The sequence below is a fragment of the Thamnophis sirtalis genome, unplaced genomic scaffold (assembly GCF_051295495.1).
Source record: "Thamnophis sirtalis isolate CommonGarterSnake01/CBP01778 unplaced genomic scaffold, rThaSir2_p1.2 scaffold_3, whole genome shotgun sequence".
Classification (NCBI taxonomy): Eukaryota; Metazoa; Chordata; class Lepidosauria; order Squamata; family Natricidae; genus Thamnophis; species Thamnophis sirtalis.
Window position 1 is genome coordinate 17,402,105 of NW_028261383.1, and position 17,780 is coordinate 17,419,884.

General features: G+C 46.5%; 2 protein-coding genes across 2 annotated transcripts in view; both read right to left on the reverse strand.

Annotated features, from left to right (window-relative positions):
- Window positions 1-17,780, reverse strand: part of LOC148047315 (uncharacterized) — a 94,317-nt gene that overhangs the window by 46,750 nt on the left and 29,787 nt on the right. The gene's annotated exons all lie outside the window — the stretch shown is intronic.
- LOC106550919 (uncharacterized) lies at window positions 804-14,326 on the reverse strand. The gene is made up of 5 exons (XM_087711387.1): window positions 13,731-14,326; window positions 13,383-13,497; window positions 8,892-8,956; window positions 6,988-7,120; window positions 804-5,620 (listed from the first exon to the last, which is right to left on the reverse strand). Exons 1-5 carry the CDS (start codon window positions 14,142-14,144, stop codon window positions 3,618-3,620), a joined length of 2,730 nt encoding a protein of 909 aa, XP_087567513.1. The 5' UTR covers window positions 14,145-14,326; the 3' UTR covers window positions 804-3,617.

A 17,780-nucleotide genomic window follows, 5' to 3' on the forward strand; every position in this document is an offset into this window, starting at 1 on the left:
TGGGTTTCCAGATGCCTTTTCCTTCACAGGACCATTTCTGGGGCCCCAGGACGGATCCCTGCAAGTTATTCTGCTCTTTTTTTCCCTCCCAAGAGAAAATTTAGGCTTGCAAAGATTTCAAATGGCTTCCAGTTTCTGTATCTGAGATGGAAAGAAAAAGAAAAGCCAAGGATTAGAAAGTGGAATTCAGCCACTAAAGAACCTTCACCCAACCTGCCCGGAGCCCCAAGTGGGTCATCACAGGGCAAGACCGAGGTCTCCCCGAGCAGGGCCGGGAAGGAGGCAGCTGAAGAGGCCGCCCCGCTTCTCTCACCTCCCAAAGACAGGATGGGGCCCTCGGGGAGCTTGGTGCGAATCCTGCCTCCTCCTTGCCCGGCTTCTCTCCTCTCCTGCCAACACCCCCATCCCCCCACTCGGGCTCTTCCCCTGAACAAGGGGCGGGAAGGAAACTTCCTGGGATCCCCGCTTCCCACGGCCGGGAGAGAGCGGCTGGGGAGCATGGGATCCGGGGTTGCAGCCGGAGAAGGGCCGGGCGCGGGTCTCTCCCTCCTCCGCCTCCCTTTGCCCGCGAAGAGCCCCCAACTCACCTGGGGCACGTCTGGATCTCCCGCAGCCTCTCCGCCTCCTGCGGAGCTCCAGGTGTTAAGGAGAGCGACTGTACGGTCCTAGAGCGTTAAGCGTTTCTAATGTCAATTCCTTCGCAGCCTCCCCTGGAAAGCCAGTCTTGACGTTCACCCTCCAGTGGACCAATGGGGAAGCGCCAAGAGTTCCCTTCTCTAGGCGGAGGGCGCCCCCTGGTGAATTTTCCTCAAGATACCTTGATTCTAGAAGGGGCGGGAAAGAGTAGTGCGTCTGAGGGGAAGGGAGAGGGCGGGGATGTTGGGCTTGGGAATAGAGGGAAAGGCCCTTCTTAATATCTCCCTGCCCGAAAAAGGCTTTGACGTCTCCAGAACCGGCACTTTCTCCATCTTTCTCCTTCCTGTCCAGGAACACTCTGTGGGGACGAAGAAAAATCTCTCTGGATGATTTGAATTCGCCTCCCTCAAGAACAGCTGCCCTGTAGGTTGGGCTTCTTCAAAGGCCTCAAAAGGGGTCAAATCCTGTCAGAAACAGCTGGGCAGTTAGACAAGGTGGACCAGGAGCCTCTGTTGGAAACCCAGCTTGGGTCTTGCGGTTGTTGGAAACTTCTGTCTGAAGGGGAGGCAGATGGGACACAGGCAGGAAGGCGACAACCAGGAAAATTATTTTAATTTATTTAATTTATTTCTTTTTTATTTAATTAATTCAATACATATAGCTGCCGTTCTCAGATTATTCACTCAGCCTCTCAGCAAAGGGGGAGCAGAAAGGGCAGAGATGATGAAAGAAAAGGAAGATCTTGAAAAAGAAATATAAAGCTAAACTATCATAAGGGAAAACAATTTTTTACATAGGATTGAGTAGGAAATTCACCTCAAGAAATGTGTTAAGGCAAACAACATTCTGGGATGCATCACCAGAGGTATCACCGTCAGCAAAAAGGAGGTCCTATCCCTCTAGAAAGGGCTTTAGTGAGACACCATTTGGAATACTGTGTCCATTTCTGGAAAGCTCACTTTAAAAAAAATGTATTGATAAGATTGTGCCAAGTCCATAGATGGGCAACACGAGGGAAGGCAAGGAAAGATCACCACAAAATTAGGAAAAAGAGCCTATGAGTTGGATTTTCTAATTCAGCATCACTATAACCACGTTCTCCTTATGGTTTTCCCTCTCAGTTATTACTTCCATTACATAATGTGGAGCAAGATGTAAAGGCAGACTGTGACAATAGTAAGCAAAGGAAGAAAAGCCGAAACAAAAGTAAGGGATTTAGGACTAACACATTTCTGACTGCAACTCTTGCTCTAGTGGATATACTCATCAAAGGGAGTTTCTTGAAATGATTAGGGGATCTCCACCACTTAAATATTGGCAGCCACACATCGCTTTCAGGGCAAATGATAACCTTATTCTCCACTGTTACTCATCTTTATTCTAAAACCTCCAACTTAGCAAAAAAGCACAAGAAAGGATTGAGGATTCAAAATCAAAATCAGAATAGAGTTGAAAGGGAATTTGGAGCTCTTCTAGTCCAGCCCTGATCAAGCAAGAGATTCTACATCACTTCAGACATGTGACTGTCCAGTCTCTTAAAAATGTCCAGTGATGAAGCACCCACACTATCTGAGGGCAAGCTGTTCCACTGGTTAATTACCCTCACTGTAAAAAAATTCACGGTTTCTTCTCTCCTTGATTAGTTTCCATCCATTGTTTCTTATCTTGCCCTCTGGTGGTTTGGGGAAAAAAATAAATATTAAATTAGCAGAGTTGGGAGGACCCTTGTAGGTCATCTAGTCCAACCTCGCGCCCATGCAGGAGGACCCTACACTATTTCTGACAAATGGCAGTCCAATCTCTTCTTGAAAACCTCCAATGAAGCTCTCACAACTTCCGAAGGCAAGTTGTTCCATTGGTTGATTTTGCTGTCAGAAAATTTCTTTTCTAGGTTGAATCTCTCCTTGATCAGTTTCCATCCATTATTCCTTGCCTGGCCTTCAGGTGCCTTGGAAAATAGCTTCACCATCTCCACTCTCTGGCAGCCCCTCAAATACTGGAACACTGCTATTCTGTCTCCCTTGGTCCTTCTCTTCACTAGACTAGCCATGCCAGTTCCTGTAACTGTTCTTGTTTTAGTCTTCAGGCCTTTTATCAGCTTAGCTGACCTTCACAGCACTTTTTCCAAAGTTTCAGCATCTTTTTTTTAATGTGATGACCCAGGTGTGGCTTTATGAAGCAGTAGTAATACTTCATGTGATTCTATTCCTCTCTTTATACAACCAAGGATTTTAGTTGCTTTTTTGTCTGCTGCCACACATGGGTGATTCATGCTTAAGTGGTCATCCATTCAGACTCCAAGGACCCATTCAGTTACTATTTTTGAGCCAGGTTTTAAGTAATCTGTTTTTCCTGAACAGGTGTAAAATCTTACTTTTCTCCATATTAAATTTTATTTTGTTGGGATTCAGCTTAGTCTCATTTGGATCTGAAAGGCACAACAGGCATACAAATAAAAATCCATAGTGACATGGTGGTCAGTAGTTATAATGCAGTACTATCGGCTAATTGCCCACAGCCTGGAGTTTGATTCTGTCAGGATCATGGTTGATTCAACTTTTATCCTTCTGAGGTGAGTAAAATGATGACCCAGATTGCCAGGGAGCATATTCTGACCTTGTAAATTGCTCAGAGAGCGCTGTAAAGCATTGTGGAGTGGTACTAGTGCTATTGCTACATAGTTGTGATGGCGAACTTATAGCACGCAGGTAGAGCCCTTTCTGAGGACATGCGAGGAGTTGCCATACCAGCTTCAGTGTGCTGGAGAAAAACAACCCAACAAGCAACCTGAGAACCCATTTCTCCCTCCCCAGAGAAAGCCTCTGGAGCTGGGGAGGGAGAAAACTGGGTCCACCGTGCTGTCACGTGCCAAAGTGGAAGGAGGGTGGGGGTTGCGCGTGCTTGCACAGGGGGAGGGCAGATAGAATTATGGGTGTGAGCATGCGCAATCCCCACTCTTTTGGCACGCAATGGCAAAAAGGTTAGACATCACTGCTGTGTAGTTTCTCTCGAGCGTGGATCCTTTTATGAGATGTAAGACTACAATTCTGAGCAAAGCTCTTTCCACATTCCCTGCATTTATATGGTTTCTCTCCTGTGTGGATTTTGTTATGGCAAGACAGACCATACTTCCGAGCAAATGTCTTTCCACACTCCATACATTTATATGGTTTCTCGCCTGTGTGGCTCATCTTATGGCAATTAAGATGATATCTTCTAGCAAAGTTCTTTCCACACTCCATGCATTTATATGGCTTCTCCCCTGTGTGGATCATCTTATGTAAAATAAGATGACTTTTTTGAGCAAATGTCTTTCCACATTCCATACATTTAAATGGTTTCTCCCCTGTGTGGCGCCTTTTGTGGATAGTAAGTCCACTACTATAAGCAAAGGTTTTCCCACACTCCATGCATTTAAATGCCTTCTCCCCTGTATGGATCTGTTTGTGTATTCTTAGGTGATTGCTATGAGCAAAGGTTTTTCCACATTCCATGCATTTAAATGGCTTCTCCCCTGTGTGCATCCTTTTGTGTATTGTTAGGTAGCTGCTATGAGCAAAAGTCTTTTCACATTCCATGCATTTATACGGCTTCTCCCCTGTGTGGATCCTCTTATGGGAAATAAGATTACCTCTTCCAGCAAAGCACTTTCCACACTCCATGCATTTAAATGGCTTCTCCCCTGCATGGATCATCTTGTGGGAAATAAGATGACCACGTTGAGCAAAGGTTTTCCCACACTCCATGCACTTATATGGCTTCTCCCCTGTATGGATCATCTTATGGCGAATAACACTACTTCTTTGAGCAAAGGTCTTCCCACACTCCATGCATTTATACGGCTTCTCTCCTGTGTGGATCATTTTGTGGGAAATAAGATTACCTCTTCCAGCAAAGGTCTTTCCACACTCCATGCATTTAAATGGCTTCTCCCCCGTGTGGATTATTTTGTGTATTCTTAGGTCACTGTTATGAACAAAGTTCTTCCCACACTCCATGCATTTATACGGCTTCTCTCCTTTGTGGATCATCTTATGGCGAATAAGATAACCTCTTTGAGCAAAGGTCTTTCCACACTCCAGGCATTTAAATGGCTTTTCCCCTGCATGAATCATTTTGTGGATAGTAAGTCCATTACTATAAGCAAAGGTCTTTCCACATTCCATGCATTTATACAATTTCTCCCCTGTGTGGATCCTCTTATGGGAAATAAGATTCCCTCTTCGGGCAAAGGTCTTTCCACACTCCATGCATTTAAATGGCTTCTCCCCTGTGTGGATCATTTTATGGGAAATAAGATTACCTCTTCGAGCAAAGGCCTTTCCACACTCCATGCACTTATACGGTTTCTCCCCTGTGTGGATCGTATTATGGCGAATAAGATTACCTCTTTGAGCAAAGGTCTTTCCACACTCCAAGCATTTATAAGGTTTCTCTCCTGACTGGTTCCTTTTATGGGAAATAAAATTACTACATCTTCTGAATCTGTTACCACACGCTCTGCATTTGTGTAGCGTCTCCCCAGTGAGAATCCTTTCCTGGGAAGTAAGTTGCCTCTTTGTTCTAAAAAATGTTCCACATTCCAAACATTTATAAGGCTTCTCTTTTGTGTCAATCTCCTGTTGAGATGTAAGAAACTTATTTTCAAGAAAAGGAATTAATATCCCATTGTAATTTTGTCTGTTGTGTCTTCTTATAGCATTTTCTTCCTTGTTTTGGCTTAAATAGTGTTCTCTTACTTGTAATTTAGATTTTATTAGCTTCACACTTTTCCCAATATATTTTTTCCTTATTTTCTCCTGTCGGGCAAGAATGTCTTGCATTGGAGCATTGGTAGAAGGTGAGCTTTCCTGATTCCAATCATTTGACTGGTTTCTGTCATGGGTTTCTAGTTCCATTCGAATTCCAAACTTCTCCATTCCATCTTTAGCATTGATCACTTGGAACTGTTCACAGGAATCTTGTTTCTCCTGCCCATTATTACCTTCAAAGCAAAAGAGAAATGAAAATTATACCAACTTTAGAGAAAAAGATCAAACTGTACAAAGTCAAGTGAATTTCCTTCTGAATTTTTCTGAAATTCCACTATGTTTTATGTTTGCATCCTTACAATGGTCTGATATAGACATAATGATTTATATATTCATGAGTCCTGAAATCTTTGAAAATATCTAGAAAACATCTCTTTCTTTATAATTATCTATATATATGCAAACCTCAATCAAAATCTGTTTTGAGTTAAGGAATTATCAAGGGAAACATCGAAGGAGGAATAAGGAGAAAACTTAAGATTTATTGGGGTGGGTTAATTTCAGCAGAGACCGTTGATAACTGAAACAATTTTTTTAAAAGGTCCTTCTTCCCTGGTGTACCTTGGAGCAGCTGCGTCTGGCAGGCAGATCTCCCTCTTGACCCATTCTTTGATCCCAACAAAGAAACTTTGGAGCGAAGTCCCTTGCTTGAAGCCTCACATTGTCTTGTAAACGCTCTTCGCGCTGAGACTGCAAACTGAGGACTGCACGAGATCCAGGGCAAAAGTATTTGAAAACAAGAGGCGTTGCCTTTGCTTGCAAAGTATTTTGCCCTGGATCTCATGCATGCCTTGGTTAGCAGGGAACACAAGCCTAAAGTACTGAAGTGGAAGATCAGTACTGCCAGATTTCCCACTATTGATCACACATATCTCTCACTATTTTAGGCCTCTTTTTTCTGCAAATGCACCCAAGCAGGCAAAGGAATCATTAAATCCTCATAACCCGAGTTTCAGCAGGGTGGGGATACAGGTAGGGTGATTGTTGTTGCAACGCCTCTGCTGTCATTTCTATGTGTGAATGCGGGTTGTGGTGCTGTAACATTCGTACTGTCAGGACTGAGACTTAAGTACTTGGGAGAGGGCTGGGTCATAACCTGGAATGGTTGCTTAGTGAGCTGTCATAACTTGGGGATCACCTAGATGTACCCTAGGATGCTCTGAGTCACATTTCAGGCGGCCTTTGTTTTTTAATTGGATTGGGAGAATGCTCTTCCATGGCCTGGAAATGAAAGTTCTGTTCTGATACAATTTTGGGAGGTTTCAAATGACAAATGACAACACATTCTTCTCACATGACCTCCAGAGGACACCAAAAAGCACATCCCATTCTTCTCAGCCTCCAGAGATAAGGTCAAATTCAAATGGAAAAATATAGATAAGCAATGAGACATTGACTCTTTCCTTCCTTGGAGTACCAGAAGGCCAGATACTTTCCTTTTCCTTTCAAGGAGACTATATCTGATTAGTGATTTTTTAAATAAAAAATAAGTATAATCTGTCTTCTTGAACTCTCTGATTGGGAACTAGAAAACTCTTACCCAGAAGAGAGACCACGTTCCTATGGTTTTCAAGCATGACTTCCGAATGCAGTGCTTTCTGCTCAGGATCCAGCTGAGACCATTCCTCCTCAGAGAAATACACAGCCACCTCCTCAAAGGACACAAGACTCCACTGAGCACAGAAAAAAAACAACAGAACAAGAGGATTCGCAATATCTGGTCAACTTAATGATTTAGACAAGGGGATAGAAAGGGAACTCATCAAATTAGGAGATAAGACCAAATACCAAATAAAGTCCAGAATATAAGGTCAAGGTATAGAAGGATTGACACATTGGGCTCAATCTAATATAATGAAAAGCAATGTTGAGAAATGTAAGGTTCTTTCTTTAGGAAGGGAATACCAAATGCACTAGCATAGAATAGGTGATACTTGGCTCAAAAATAGTAATGGAAACAGGGAACCTGGAGTTCTAATGGACAATCACTTAAATGCGAGCCAGCAGTGTGCTACAGTTGCCAAAAAAAACCAAAAACCAGAATCTTAGGCTTCGTTAAGAGAGGGAGAGAAGATCAAGACTACATGAAGTGTTAGTACCACTTTATAATGCCTTAGTAACATCACACTTAGAAACAGTGCATCCAGTATTGGTTGCCATGATGTAAAAATATCTTGAGACTAGAAAGAGTGCAGAGAAGAGCAACTAAGATGATTAGGGGACTGGACGCTAAAACATACGATGAATGGTTGCAGGAACTGGGCATGGCTAGTCTAATGAAGAGAAGGACCAGGGGAGACATGATATCAGTGTTCCAATATTTGAGGGGCTGCCTCAAGGCAGAGAGGAGAGGATAAAGCTTTTTTCCAAAACACCTGAAGGTCAGGAAAGGAATAATGGATGGAAACTGAACAAGGAGAGATTCAACCTGGACTTTCAAGAAGAGGCTAGATTGCCAACGGTCAGAAATGATGTAGGGGGGTTGGACTAGGGGAGACATGATAGCAGTGTTCAATATCTCAGGGGTTTCCACTAAGAAGAAGGCATCAAACTATTCTCCAAGGCATCTGAGTGTAGAACAAGAAGCAATGGGTGGAAATTAATCAAGGAGAGAAGCAACTTAGAACTGGGGAGAAATTTCCTGACAGTTAGAACAATTAATCAGTGGAACAGAAGTTGCCTCCAGAAATTGTGAATGCCCCAACACTGGAAGTCTTTAAGAAGATGCTGGATAGCCATTTGTCTGAAACGGTATCAGGTTTCCTGCCTAGGAAGGGGGTTGGACTAGAAGACCACCATGATCCACCATAAGAGCCAAGGTGGCGCAGTGGTTAAATGCAGCACTGCAGGCTACTGCTAGATCAGCAGGTCAGCGGTTCAAATCTCACCGGCTCAGGGTTGACTCAGCCTTCCATCCTTCCGAGGTGGGTAAAATGACCCAGATTGTTGGGGGCAATATGCTGACTCTCTGTAAACCGCTTAGAGAGGCCTGAAAGGCCTATGAAGCGGTATATAAGTCTACTGCTATTGCTATTGCTATCCCTTCCGACTCTGCTATTGTATATTGTAGATGACCTACAAGGTCTCTTCCAACTCTGTTAATCTGTATCTTATGAGGTCGATAAATAACAAAAAATAACCGGGGGGGGGGGGGCAGCAGTTCCTGCCACTGAAACGTTTATTCCTAATGCTTGAAGTACTTTAAAAGAAGTGCTTCTTTTAAACGTAAAGTTGGAGGAGTACCTAGCAGAACAAGATAACCAGAGGAAACGATACTGACTGACTTCAGCAACTTCAACCTGCTATTCTGCTGTCCATGTTGTGGAAGGAAACAAAAACAATCCAGTCCAAACAAGGGGGGAAATAAAAGGAAAGAGCACTCTGCACATCCACGTCACTTCCTGAAGGTGAGATGACAAACCCAATAACTTTTCCCTTTCTTACTTGATTTAGAGATTCAGCCGCTGTTTGATCGCCGTCATAAAAACTATATTTCATTCTTTGTTTCTCTGTAAGGAACAAATAATTTCAAAATAAATAATTAACAAAGTATTTATTTTAAACAATTTATATGTCTATTCGCACATGGTGACTCAAGGCGGCTTAAAACCCATATTAAAACATAAAACTAGTAAAGGGAATATGATATGATACATTAAAACAATAAAATCATCCCCAGCTCGGCGACAGCACCTCACAGGAGACATTTTGTCAGCCTCTGTTTCGCTATTTGCTTTCGGCTGCCATTGAAACAGGGAGGGGGGGCTGGTATTTGGGAAGTTTTAAGCACAGGAGAGATTGTAAAAAGGGAGTTTTGTTCTCGCCATCTACTGCGCATGCTGGAGACAGTGATTGGTGTGGCCGAGGCCAACCGTCCTGCATACCAACCCGATGCTCTTTGAAGATGGAACTCACATGACACCTAAGGGATTTGCAGATTGGATTTGGATTTATTCGACTGGTATGCCGCCCTATTCCCAAAGGGACTCAGGGCGGCTGAACAAAAGCCAAGGGGAGGGGAACAAATACAAAAAAGTAAGACAAAAAACAAGACAACAATACAAACAATTTAAAAAACACAACAAGCACAACCAATTCGAGTAGGGGTGGAACTCAACAACCCCAGGCCTGCTGGGACAGCCAGGTCTTAACGGCTATACGGAAGGCCTGAAGGGTGGCGAGGGTCCGAATCTCCAAGGGGAGATCGTTCCAGAGGGCCGGAGCAGCCACAGAGAAGGCCCTCCTCCGGGTGGTTGACAGCCGGCATTGGCCGGTAGATGGAATTCGGAGGATGCCTAATCTGTGGGATCTAACGGGTCTATGGGAGGTAATTGGCAGAAGGCAGTCTCTCAAGTACCCAGGTCCAATACCATGTAGGGCTTTATAAGTGACGACTAGCACCTTGAAGCGTATCCGGAGACCAATAGGCAGCCAGTGCAGCTCGCGGAGGAAAGGTGTAACGTGGGTGTACCGAGGCGCACCCACAATCGCTCGCGCGGCTGCGTTCTGGACAAGCTGAAGTCTCTGAACACTCTTCAAGGGCTGCCCCATGTAGAGCGCATGGACTGTGAGATGGGGTTACTAGGGGGAGGGGGTTTGGTCACATATTGATATGTATGATTTCACACACTTTTACCTCAGATCTTGCTTTGCTTAGTTGCTATCTTTTCATAACCAGTAAATGTACTCTTAATTCTGCGAAATGGAGTTAAGTGGTTTCTTTATTGGTTGCTGAGGGAGGCTGGCTTGACACATTTAATGGGCTCCATCCGGGGTTCCCCAGGCCCTCTGGCAGAACCAGGTCTTCAATGCCTTCGAAAGAGTGCTAGAGTGGGGGGCCATTGTAATCTCTGGGGGATGATATTCCAGAGAGAGGGAGCAGCCACGGAGAAGCCCTTCTTATAGGTCCAACCAGGTATATCTTCTCCAGGCAGGTGTCGGCAACTCGCAGCTCCGGAGAGGGCTCTTTGGGCCCTCTGCTATAGCTTCCTGGCCCATCACTGACTGGCCCCACCCCATGCCTGGCCTGAGAAGGTAAAGGCATTGGCAGGGAATGGAGGCCAGGGCTGATTCTCCTCATCTTATTCTTGCTGGAGCTTCCTCTGGCTCTTTTGGGGGATGTGCATGCCTCAGTCACTTGGGGAGATGTGCAATCTGCTCTCTGCATCACTGGCCCAGTTTGGCCGCAACTGATGCCATCTTTACTAATACAACAGTTGGCGGGGTTGGAATCGGATCCGGGAGGATGGGACTATGGAAAGGGGTACGGGTCCACAGTGCCCAGCCGCAGCTTTAAGAAGCTCAGGGCAGCAGGAAAAGGGGATTGGCCCCGCTGAACCTCACACGGCCATCCCGGGGGTCAGGATTAGAGAAAGCCACACACAAGAGTGATACAAAGAGAGAAGGGAAGAGAGAAGATAAGATAGAGGGGGAGAGAGAGACATAAAGAGAGATACAGAGAGAGGTGGGAGAGTGGGGAAGATAGGGAGAGGGACAGAGATAGATAGAGATACAGAAAGAGGGGAGAAGAGAGGGTGAGAGATACAGAGAGGGGAAGAGAGATACAGAGAAAGGGGGGAGAGAGAGACAGAGATAGAGTGGGAGTGGGGCAGAGAGATATAGAGGGACATAGAGCAAGAGAAAAGGATTTTATGGGTGGGTAGGCGTGGGTGAGAGGTTCATGTGACTGGTTGGGAATGAGCGATATCAAGTTAGCCACGCCCACCCAGGTTTTGTGGCTCCCGGGGTTTCTTGTTTTTTTTTAAAGGGTCCAAATGGCTCTTTGACTGTTTAAGGTTGCAGCCCTAGGGGATGGGACCTGCAATATTGTCTGTGTCCACACTCTAATGGGTTGGACAGATATAACCTGAAACAGTCGGTTCCTCAGATAACCTGGTCCCAAGCCACAAAGGAATTTAAAGATGACAACCTGAACCTTGAATTGCATCCGGAACCAAATTGGCAACCAATGCAGCTCTTGCAGGAGAGGTGATACATGTGCACACCAGGGTCTGCATAAAACCATGCGAGCCGCTGCGGTTTGCACCAAATGGGTATTCTTCAAGAGCAGCCCCGTGTAGAATGTGTTGTAATAGTCAAGACAGGGACTAGGGTATGGGTGACTGTAAGTAGGGATTGTTGGTCCAGGAAGGAGCGTAACTTGTGCACAATCCGTAGTTGCGCAAAGGCCCTCCTAGCCACAACCGCCACCTGCTCTTTGTCATGATTCCAGGAGAATTCCCCCCCCCCCCGATTACGCACATGGTCTGTTTGTGGTAGTGCCACCCCATCCAAGACAAGAGGTGGCAGTTCTCTCTTGGGCAACAAACCCTAATCTCAGAGCCACTCGGTCTTGCCAGGATTTAGTTTCAACCTGTTGCTCCTCATCCAGCCCCTCACAGCCTCCAGGCACTGCGAGAGGCAGGACATAGCATCGCTTAATCCACCACGGGCCGAGACATACAACTGAATATCATCAGCATATTGGTGATATCTCAGTCCATGCTAGTAGATGATCTCACCCACCAGCTTCATATAAATCTTGAACAGGAGCAGGTGTCAATCATGCCTCCCTCAGTAACCAAGAAAGAAATCTCTCAACTCCATTGCTTGTGGAATTAAAAGTACTTTTACTGGTTATGAATAGACAGCAGCGAAGTAAAGCAAGGTCTGAGTCAGAAAAGTGTGAAATCATACATATCAAACATTTGCCCAGCCCCCTCCCTCCGACGACCCCCACCCCATTGAACAATCTGCAATTCCCTTAGGTGTCATGTGGGTTGCATCTCCAAGAACCATCATCAGGTTGGTATACAGGATGGTGGGCTTTGACCAGGTCCAAACGTCGACCATCAGCATGCGCAGAAGATGGTGAGAATAAAACTCCCTTTTTGCATTCCTGTACCATTTATTCCCATACCAAATACCATGCCCCCCCACCCCCCGTTGCCAGGGTAGTTGAAAGCAAGTAAGCGAAGCAGAGGCCGACAGCAGGAGCAGTGAGAGTACTGACTACTGAGACGGCTGGATCTCTCCCCTCCTATCAACACTGTCTGAGAGTGGCGGGAGAGGAAGGAAGTGAGCCAGGATAGCACAAGGCTTCCCACTCCCATCCTGTGAAGCTGTCCCAAGAGAATGCCATGGTTGATGGTGTCGAAAGCTGCGAAGAGGTCAAGTAGAGCAAGGATGGATGTAGTACCTCCACCCTGCTCTCGCCAGAGATCATCCAAAAGCACGACCAATGCCATTTCTACCCCAAATCCAGGCCTGAATCCTGATTGGTAGCGGTCTAGATAATCCATTTAATCCAGAAACCTCTGGAACTGTGTGCAACCACCTTCTCAACCACCTTCCCCCAAAAGGGGAGCTTGGAGACAGGTTGGAAATTATAGCAATAGCAGTTAGACTTATCTACCACTTCATAGGGCTTTCAAATTATCCAATAGGGTGGAATCCGCAACGGCTTCTTAAAAAGAGGACAGACAGCCTTCTTAAAGTGCTGGGGCACTACCCCCTCCTACAGGGAAGCTTTAATCACTGCCTGAGTCCACCCATCTGTCACCTCCCAGGATGCTTTCACAAGCCAGGAGGGACACAGGGGCTTGCACGCATCCTGTCTAGTTCCTCAGGAACAACAGAGTCAAACCGTTGGCAGATAACAGAGCAAGAACCTGCCTCAGGGCTTCCACCGGACCAGCAATCACACCGGCATCCACCTGGAAATGAAGTCAAGCAATTTTGTCTTCCAGAAAGTCTGCAAATTCCTCAGCACCCCCTTCAGGCGGACCTCAATCTCCTCCTTCCCCAGGAGGAGGAGGCTCACCTAAAAAGGGTTGCTGGGTGATCATTTGCAGATGCAGTTAGCATGGAGAAATAAATAGGAGAGAAGAGAGAGTGAAGGTAAGACAGATGAGTAATCAGAGAATCTTCAATTACCTCCTGAAGCATCCTGATTTTGATGTTCCCAAGGGATCCTCCTGGAAAATAGCTCCTGAGTGCAATATGATGGATTCTTCTTTCCCTCAAGATCTCTGACCTCCACAGTGCAGGACTTCCAATAGGAGGAAGGAAAGAAAAAGCAGAATTAATGTACATCACACGACGTAAAGTGGATTCCTATATTCGGAACACAACCTCAAAGCCCCCAATATCATCCGTGTGGTTGAGTAAGAAAACAATGGAACAATGTCCGACAAGAATAGGTGGGACATTATGAACGTCGTAAGTTTGGGAAGGAGGAGTGAAATATTCAAACACATTCTCTATTTTCTTTTGAGCTCTCACCTGTAACTCGACCTGCTCCTTCTGCTCCTCCGGCTGGCTGAGGAGGAAGCCTTCCACCAGTGCCACTGCCTGGGAGCTAGTCTCTGCTCCATATTCCCGCACGCAGCTCTCCATCTCTGGGGGCAGAAGAGCCAGGAACTGCTCCAGAACAACCATGTCCAGGAACTGTGCTTTAGTGTACTTTTTGGATCTCAGCCATCTTCTACTAAATTCATGGAGTTGGCTGCAAAATCCTCGAGGACCTTCAGCCTCCCAGTATTGGATGAAATCCTGAGACTGAACTTCTGAAGGGAGGATGGTTTCCTCCTCCAGGATCTTCTGCCCAGTCCTTGTCCAAAGCTCCCCTCCCTTCCCAGGCTGAGCGGCTGAAGGGCCTTTTCCGCTTCCCTCCTTGGCAAAAGGTTGTGTCTCCATCCTTTCTCTGTCCTGCAGAGCAACTCCAGATGGGTCCAAGGACTCTGGTGGGTCTCCAGGTGCTTTTTCCTTCACAGGACCATTTCTGGTGTCCCAGGACGGATCCCGGCAAGTTATTCTGCTTTTTTTTCCTCCCGAAGAGAAAATTTAGGCTTGCAAAGATTTCAAACGGCTTTGAGTTTCTGTATCTGAGATAGAAAGAAAATAAAAAACCCCAAGAATTAGAAAGTAGAATTTAGCCACTGAAGAACCTTCACCCAACCTGCCCGGAGTCCCAAGTGGGTCATCACAGGGCAAGACCGAGGTCTCCCCGAGCAGGGCCGGGAAGGAGGCAGCTGAAGAGGCCAACCCGCTTCTCTCACCTCCCAAAGACAGGATGGGGCCCTAGGGGAGCTTGGTGCGAATCCTGCCTCCTCCTTGCCCGGCTTCTCTCCTCTCCTGCCAACACCCCCCTCCCCCACACACACACTCGGGCTCTTCCCCTGAACAAGGGGCGGGAAGGGATCTTCCTGGGATCCCCGCTTCCCACGGCAGGGAGAGAGCGGCTGGGGAGCATGGGATCCGGGGTTGCAGCCGGAGAAGTGCCGGGCGCGGGTCTCCCCCTCCTCTGACTCCTTTTGCCGGCGAAGAGCCCCCAACTCACCCGGGGCACATCTGGATCTCCCTCCACCTCCGCCTCCTGCGGAGCTCCAGGAGTTAAGGATAGCGAGTGCACGGTCCTAGAGCGGCAAGCGTTCGTAATATCAATTCCTTCGCAGTCTCCACTGGACAGCCAGCCGTGACGTTCGCCCTCCAGTGGACCAATGGGGAAGCGCCGGGAGTTCCCTTCTCTTGGCGGTGGGCGCCCCCTGATGGAAGTGCCCGGATTGTAGAAATTGCGGGAAAGAGGAGCGCGTCTGAGAGGAAGAGAGAGGGCGGGGATAATGGGCTTGGGAGTCGGGGAAAGGGCCCTTTGACGTTTGCAGAGCCGGCACTTTCTCCATCTGCCTGTCCAGGAACGTCTGTGGAGATGGAGAAAAATCTCTCTGGAGGATTTGAACTCACTTCCCTCAAGAACAGCCTCCAAGGGCCAAATCCTGTCAGAAACACCCAGGCAGTCAGAAGAGGAGGAGCAGGAGCCTCTTAGAAACCCAGCTTTGGTCTTGCAGTTGTTGGGAATTCCGGCCTGAAGGAGAGGCAGATGGGATACAGGCAGAAAGGCCACAATCAGAAATATGATTTTAAATTGATTTTTATTTTATTTCTTTAATTCAATAATATAGCTGCCCTTATCTACTTATTCTCTCAGACTCTCGGCAAAGGGAGAGAAGAAAAGGCAGAGACCCCACCGGCCTTTTCTGATGAAAGAAAATGAAGATCCTGAAAAAGGAATATCAATCTAAACTATGATGAGGAAAAAACATTTTTACATAGGGATTGAGTAGGAAATTCACCTCAACAAATGTGACTAGGAAGCTTAAGCACTTTGGAGAATTTAAGGCAGGGATATATCATTAGACCATAAATGAAGAGAAAAAGAAAATGAAAAAGCAAAACAGGAAAAGCTGAAGACTCCATTGTTATGAAAACATTTGACTAGATTTTGATTTTTGATTTTTTGATTTTATTAGTATTTATAGGCCGCCCTTTTCCCTGAGGGGACTCAGGGCGGCTTACATAAAATAAGGAAGGGAGGGTACAGACAATAGACACAAACAATACATAGAAGTAAAATAGTAAGCAACATTCATTCATCATTCGGGTGGGGACAAATTAGCTTTATCCCCAGGCCTGACGGGCTAGCCAGGTCTTAAGGGCTGTGCGGAAGGTCTGGACGGTGGTGAGGGTACGAATCTCCACAGGGAGATCGTTCCAAAGGGTCGGAGCTACTACTGAAAAAGCTCTCCTCCGTGTAGTTGCCAGTCGGCACTGACTGGCAGATGGAATTTGGAGATTTGGAGTCGACAGTGACACACAGAGGTTAGGTACAGTGAGCAAAACAAAATTGGAATGGATGGAAAAGTGGTTGAAAATCCATTTTAAAAAATGTAGCCTACGTCATTTTTCTTTCCCCTCCAGTTTGACACACAAATCTCTAATAATTTTGTAGATCTTAGTTCTGCATTTAACACAATAATTCCACATAGATTAGTGTCTAAATTATGACTCTTGGGCTTTCTTATTCAAGCTGCCTTTGGATTATGGATTTTTTGCGTGGCCGCTCTCAAGAGGGTCAAATTAGGTAATCATATCTCTTCAGCCCTTATTCTTAGCACCGGTACACCTCAGGGTTGCGTGTCAAGACCCTTACTCTATAGTCTTTATGTGCATGACTGCATTTCCACTCACGCTAGTAATACTATCACTAAATTTGCAGATGATACAACTGTGGTGGGACTAAACTCTGGGTGGGGGGGAATGAATCTGCCTATCGAGATGGAAGGGTTGCTTTCGTGGTGTAGAGACAATAAATTGATCCTTAGCAGAAATAAGACCAAAGATCTTACAGTGGACTAACTATAAAAGGAATAGATCAGACATCCAGCCCTTGCTTATCAATGGAGACCGAATGGAGCAAGTTTTAAGTTTCTGGGAAGAAGACCTGACCTGGGGCACTAACATTGCAGCACTGGTCAAAAGGGCACAGCAGAGAATAGACTACCTGAGACTTCTCAGGAAACAACTGAATGAAAAACTCTTAAAAACAAGGACAAGCAGTCTGAAAACACCTCCTATCTCAGGGCAATAACCATATTGAATTCTGCGGTGATAGTGCAGCGATGGCGAACCTTTTTTGGCTCACACGCCATAAGCAGAGGGAGTGCAGGGGGGGGGTCATGTGCAGGTGAGGCACGGCGATAATGCAATGCGCAACCCCCAGTGTGCATGCAAGCATGACAGGCACTCCCCCCATTTTTTGCATGCTTTTTTCACCCTCCCCAGGCTCCAGAGGCTTTGTAGGAGCCTGGGGAGGGTGAAAACAGCTGCCACCCCGGAGGCCCTACAAGCAAAATAGAAGTCACTTCCGGTTTGTTCGTAAAGCTGTTTTTAGTCCTCCGGAGCTTTCAGGGACATTCTGGAGGCTTCCCTGAAGCCTCCGTACAGCCATTTTTTTGCTCTCCGGAGCCTTCAGGGAAGCTCCTGAAGCCTCCTGATGGCCTTCAGGGAGGCAGGGGAGGTTGTTTTCGCTCTCCCCAGGCTCCTATAAAGTTTCTGGAGCCTGAGGAGGGCGAAAAATGGCTTTAAAAAAGGCTGAACCTGGCTGGCCAGCGTGCACATGTACGGTAGCCAGCTTACAGGGCAAAGCCTTGCATGCCCTAACAAATGGCTCCACGTGCCACCTGTGGCACGCCTGCCATAGGTTCGCCATCCTGGGTAGTGCAATATCAGGATGTCAATTTCAATTATATAGAACAGTGATGGGCAACCTTTTTGGCGTGGTGTGTCAAAAATCGGCAAAAAATTGAGCATAACTCGCGTTGTGTGTCACTTCGACAAAAACATAAGACTCTCTGTGCCGGCCTGACTGGAGAGAGGCGCGCACTGTTCCCGCGCTCCTCTCCTGCGGGTCCTCCCTTGCCGCGCTGATGACGTGTGTGCGCATGGCACGCACGCCTTACCAGCAGCCCCTGCGCTCAGAAAGGGGCGGCGGCGATA

Excerpts from the sequence above, each read along its gene's own strand:
- LOC106550919 (XM_087711387.1), bottom strand. The coding sequence starts at position 14,144 with ATGGAGACACAACCTTTTGCCAAGGAGGGAAGCGGAAAAGGCCCTTCA. Across the intron at positions 13,498-13,730 it reads AGGAGCAGGTCGAGTTACAG|TCCTGCACTGTGGAGGTCAG; the intron begins GTGAGAGCTCAA and ends TCCTATTGGAAG. Across the intron at positions 7,121-8,891 it reads CGGCTGAATCTCTAAATCAA|TGGAGTCTTGTGTCCTTTGA; the intron begins GTAAGAAAGGGA and ends TTCTGTGCTCAG.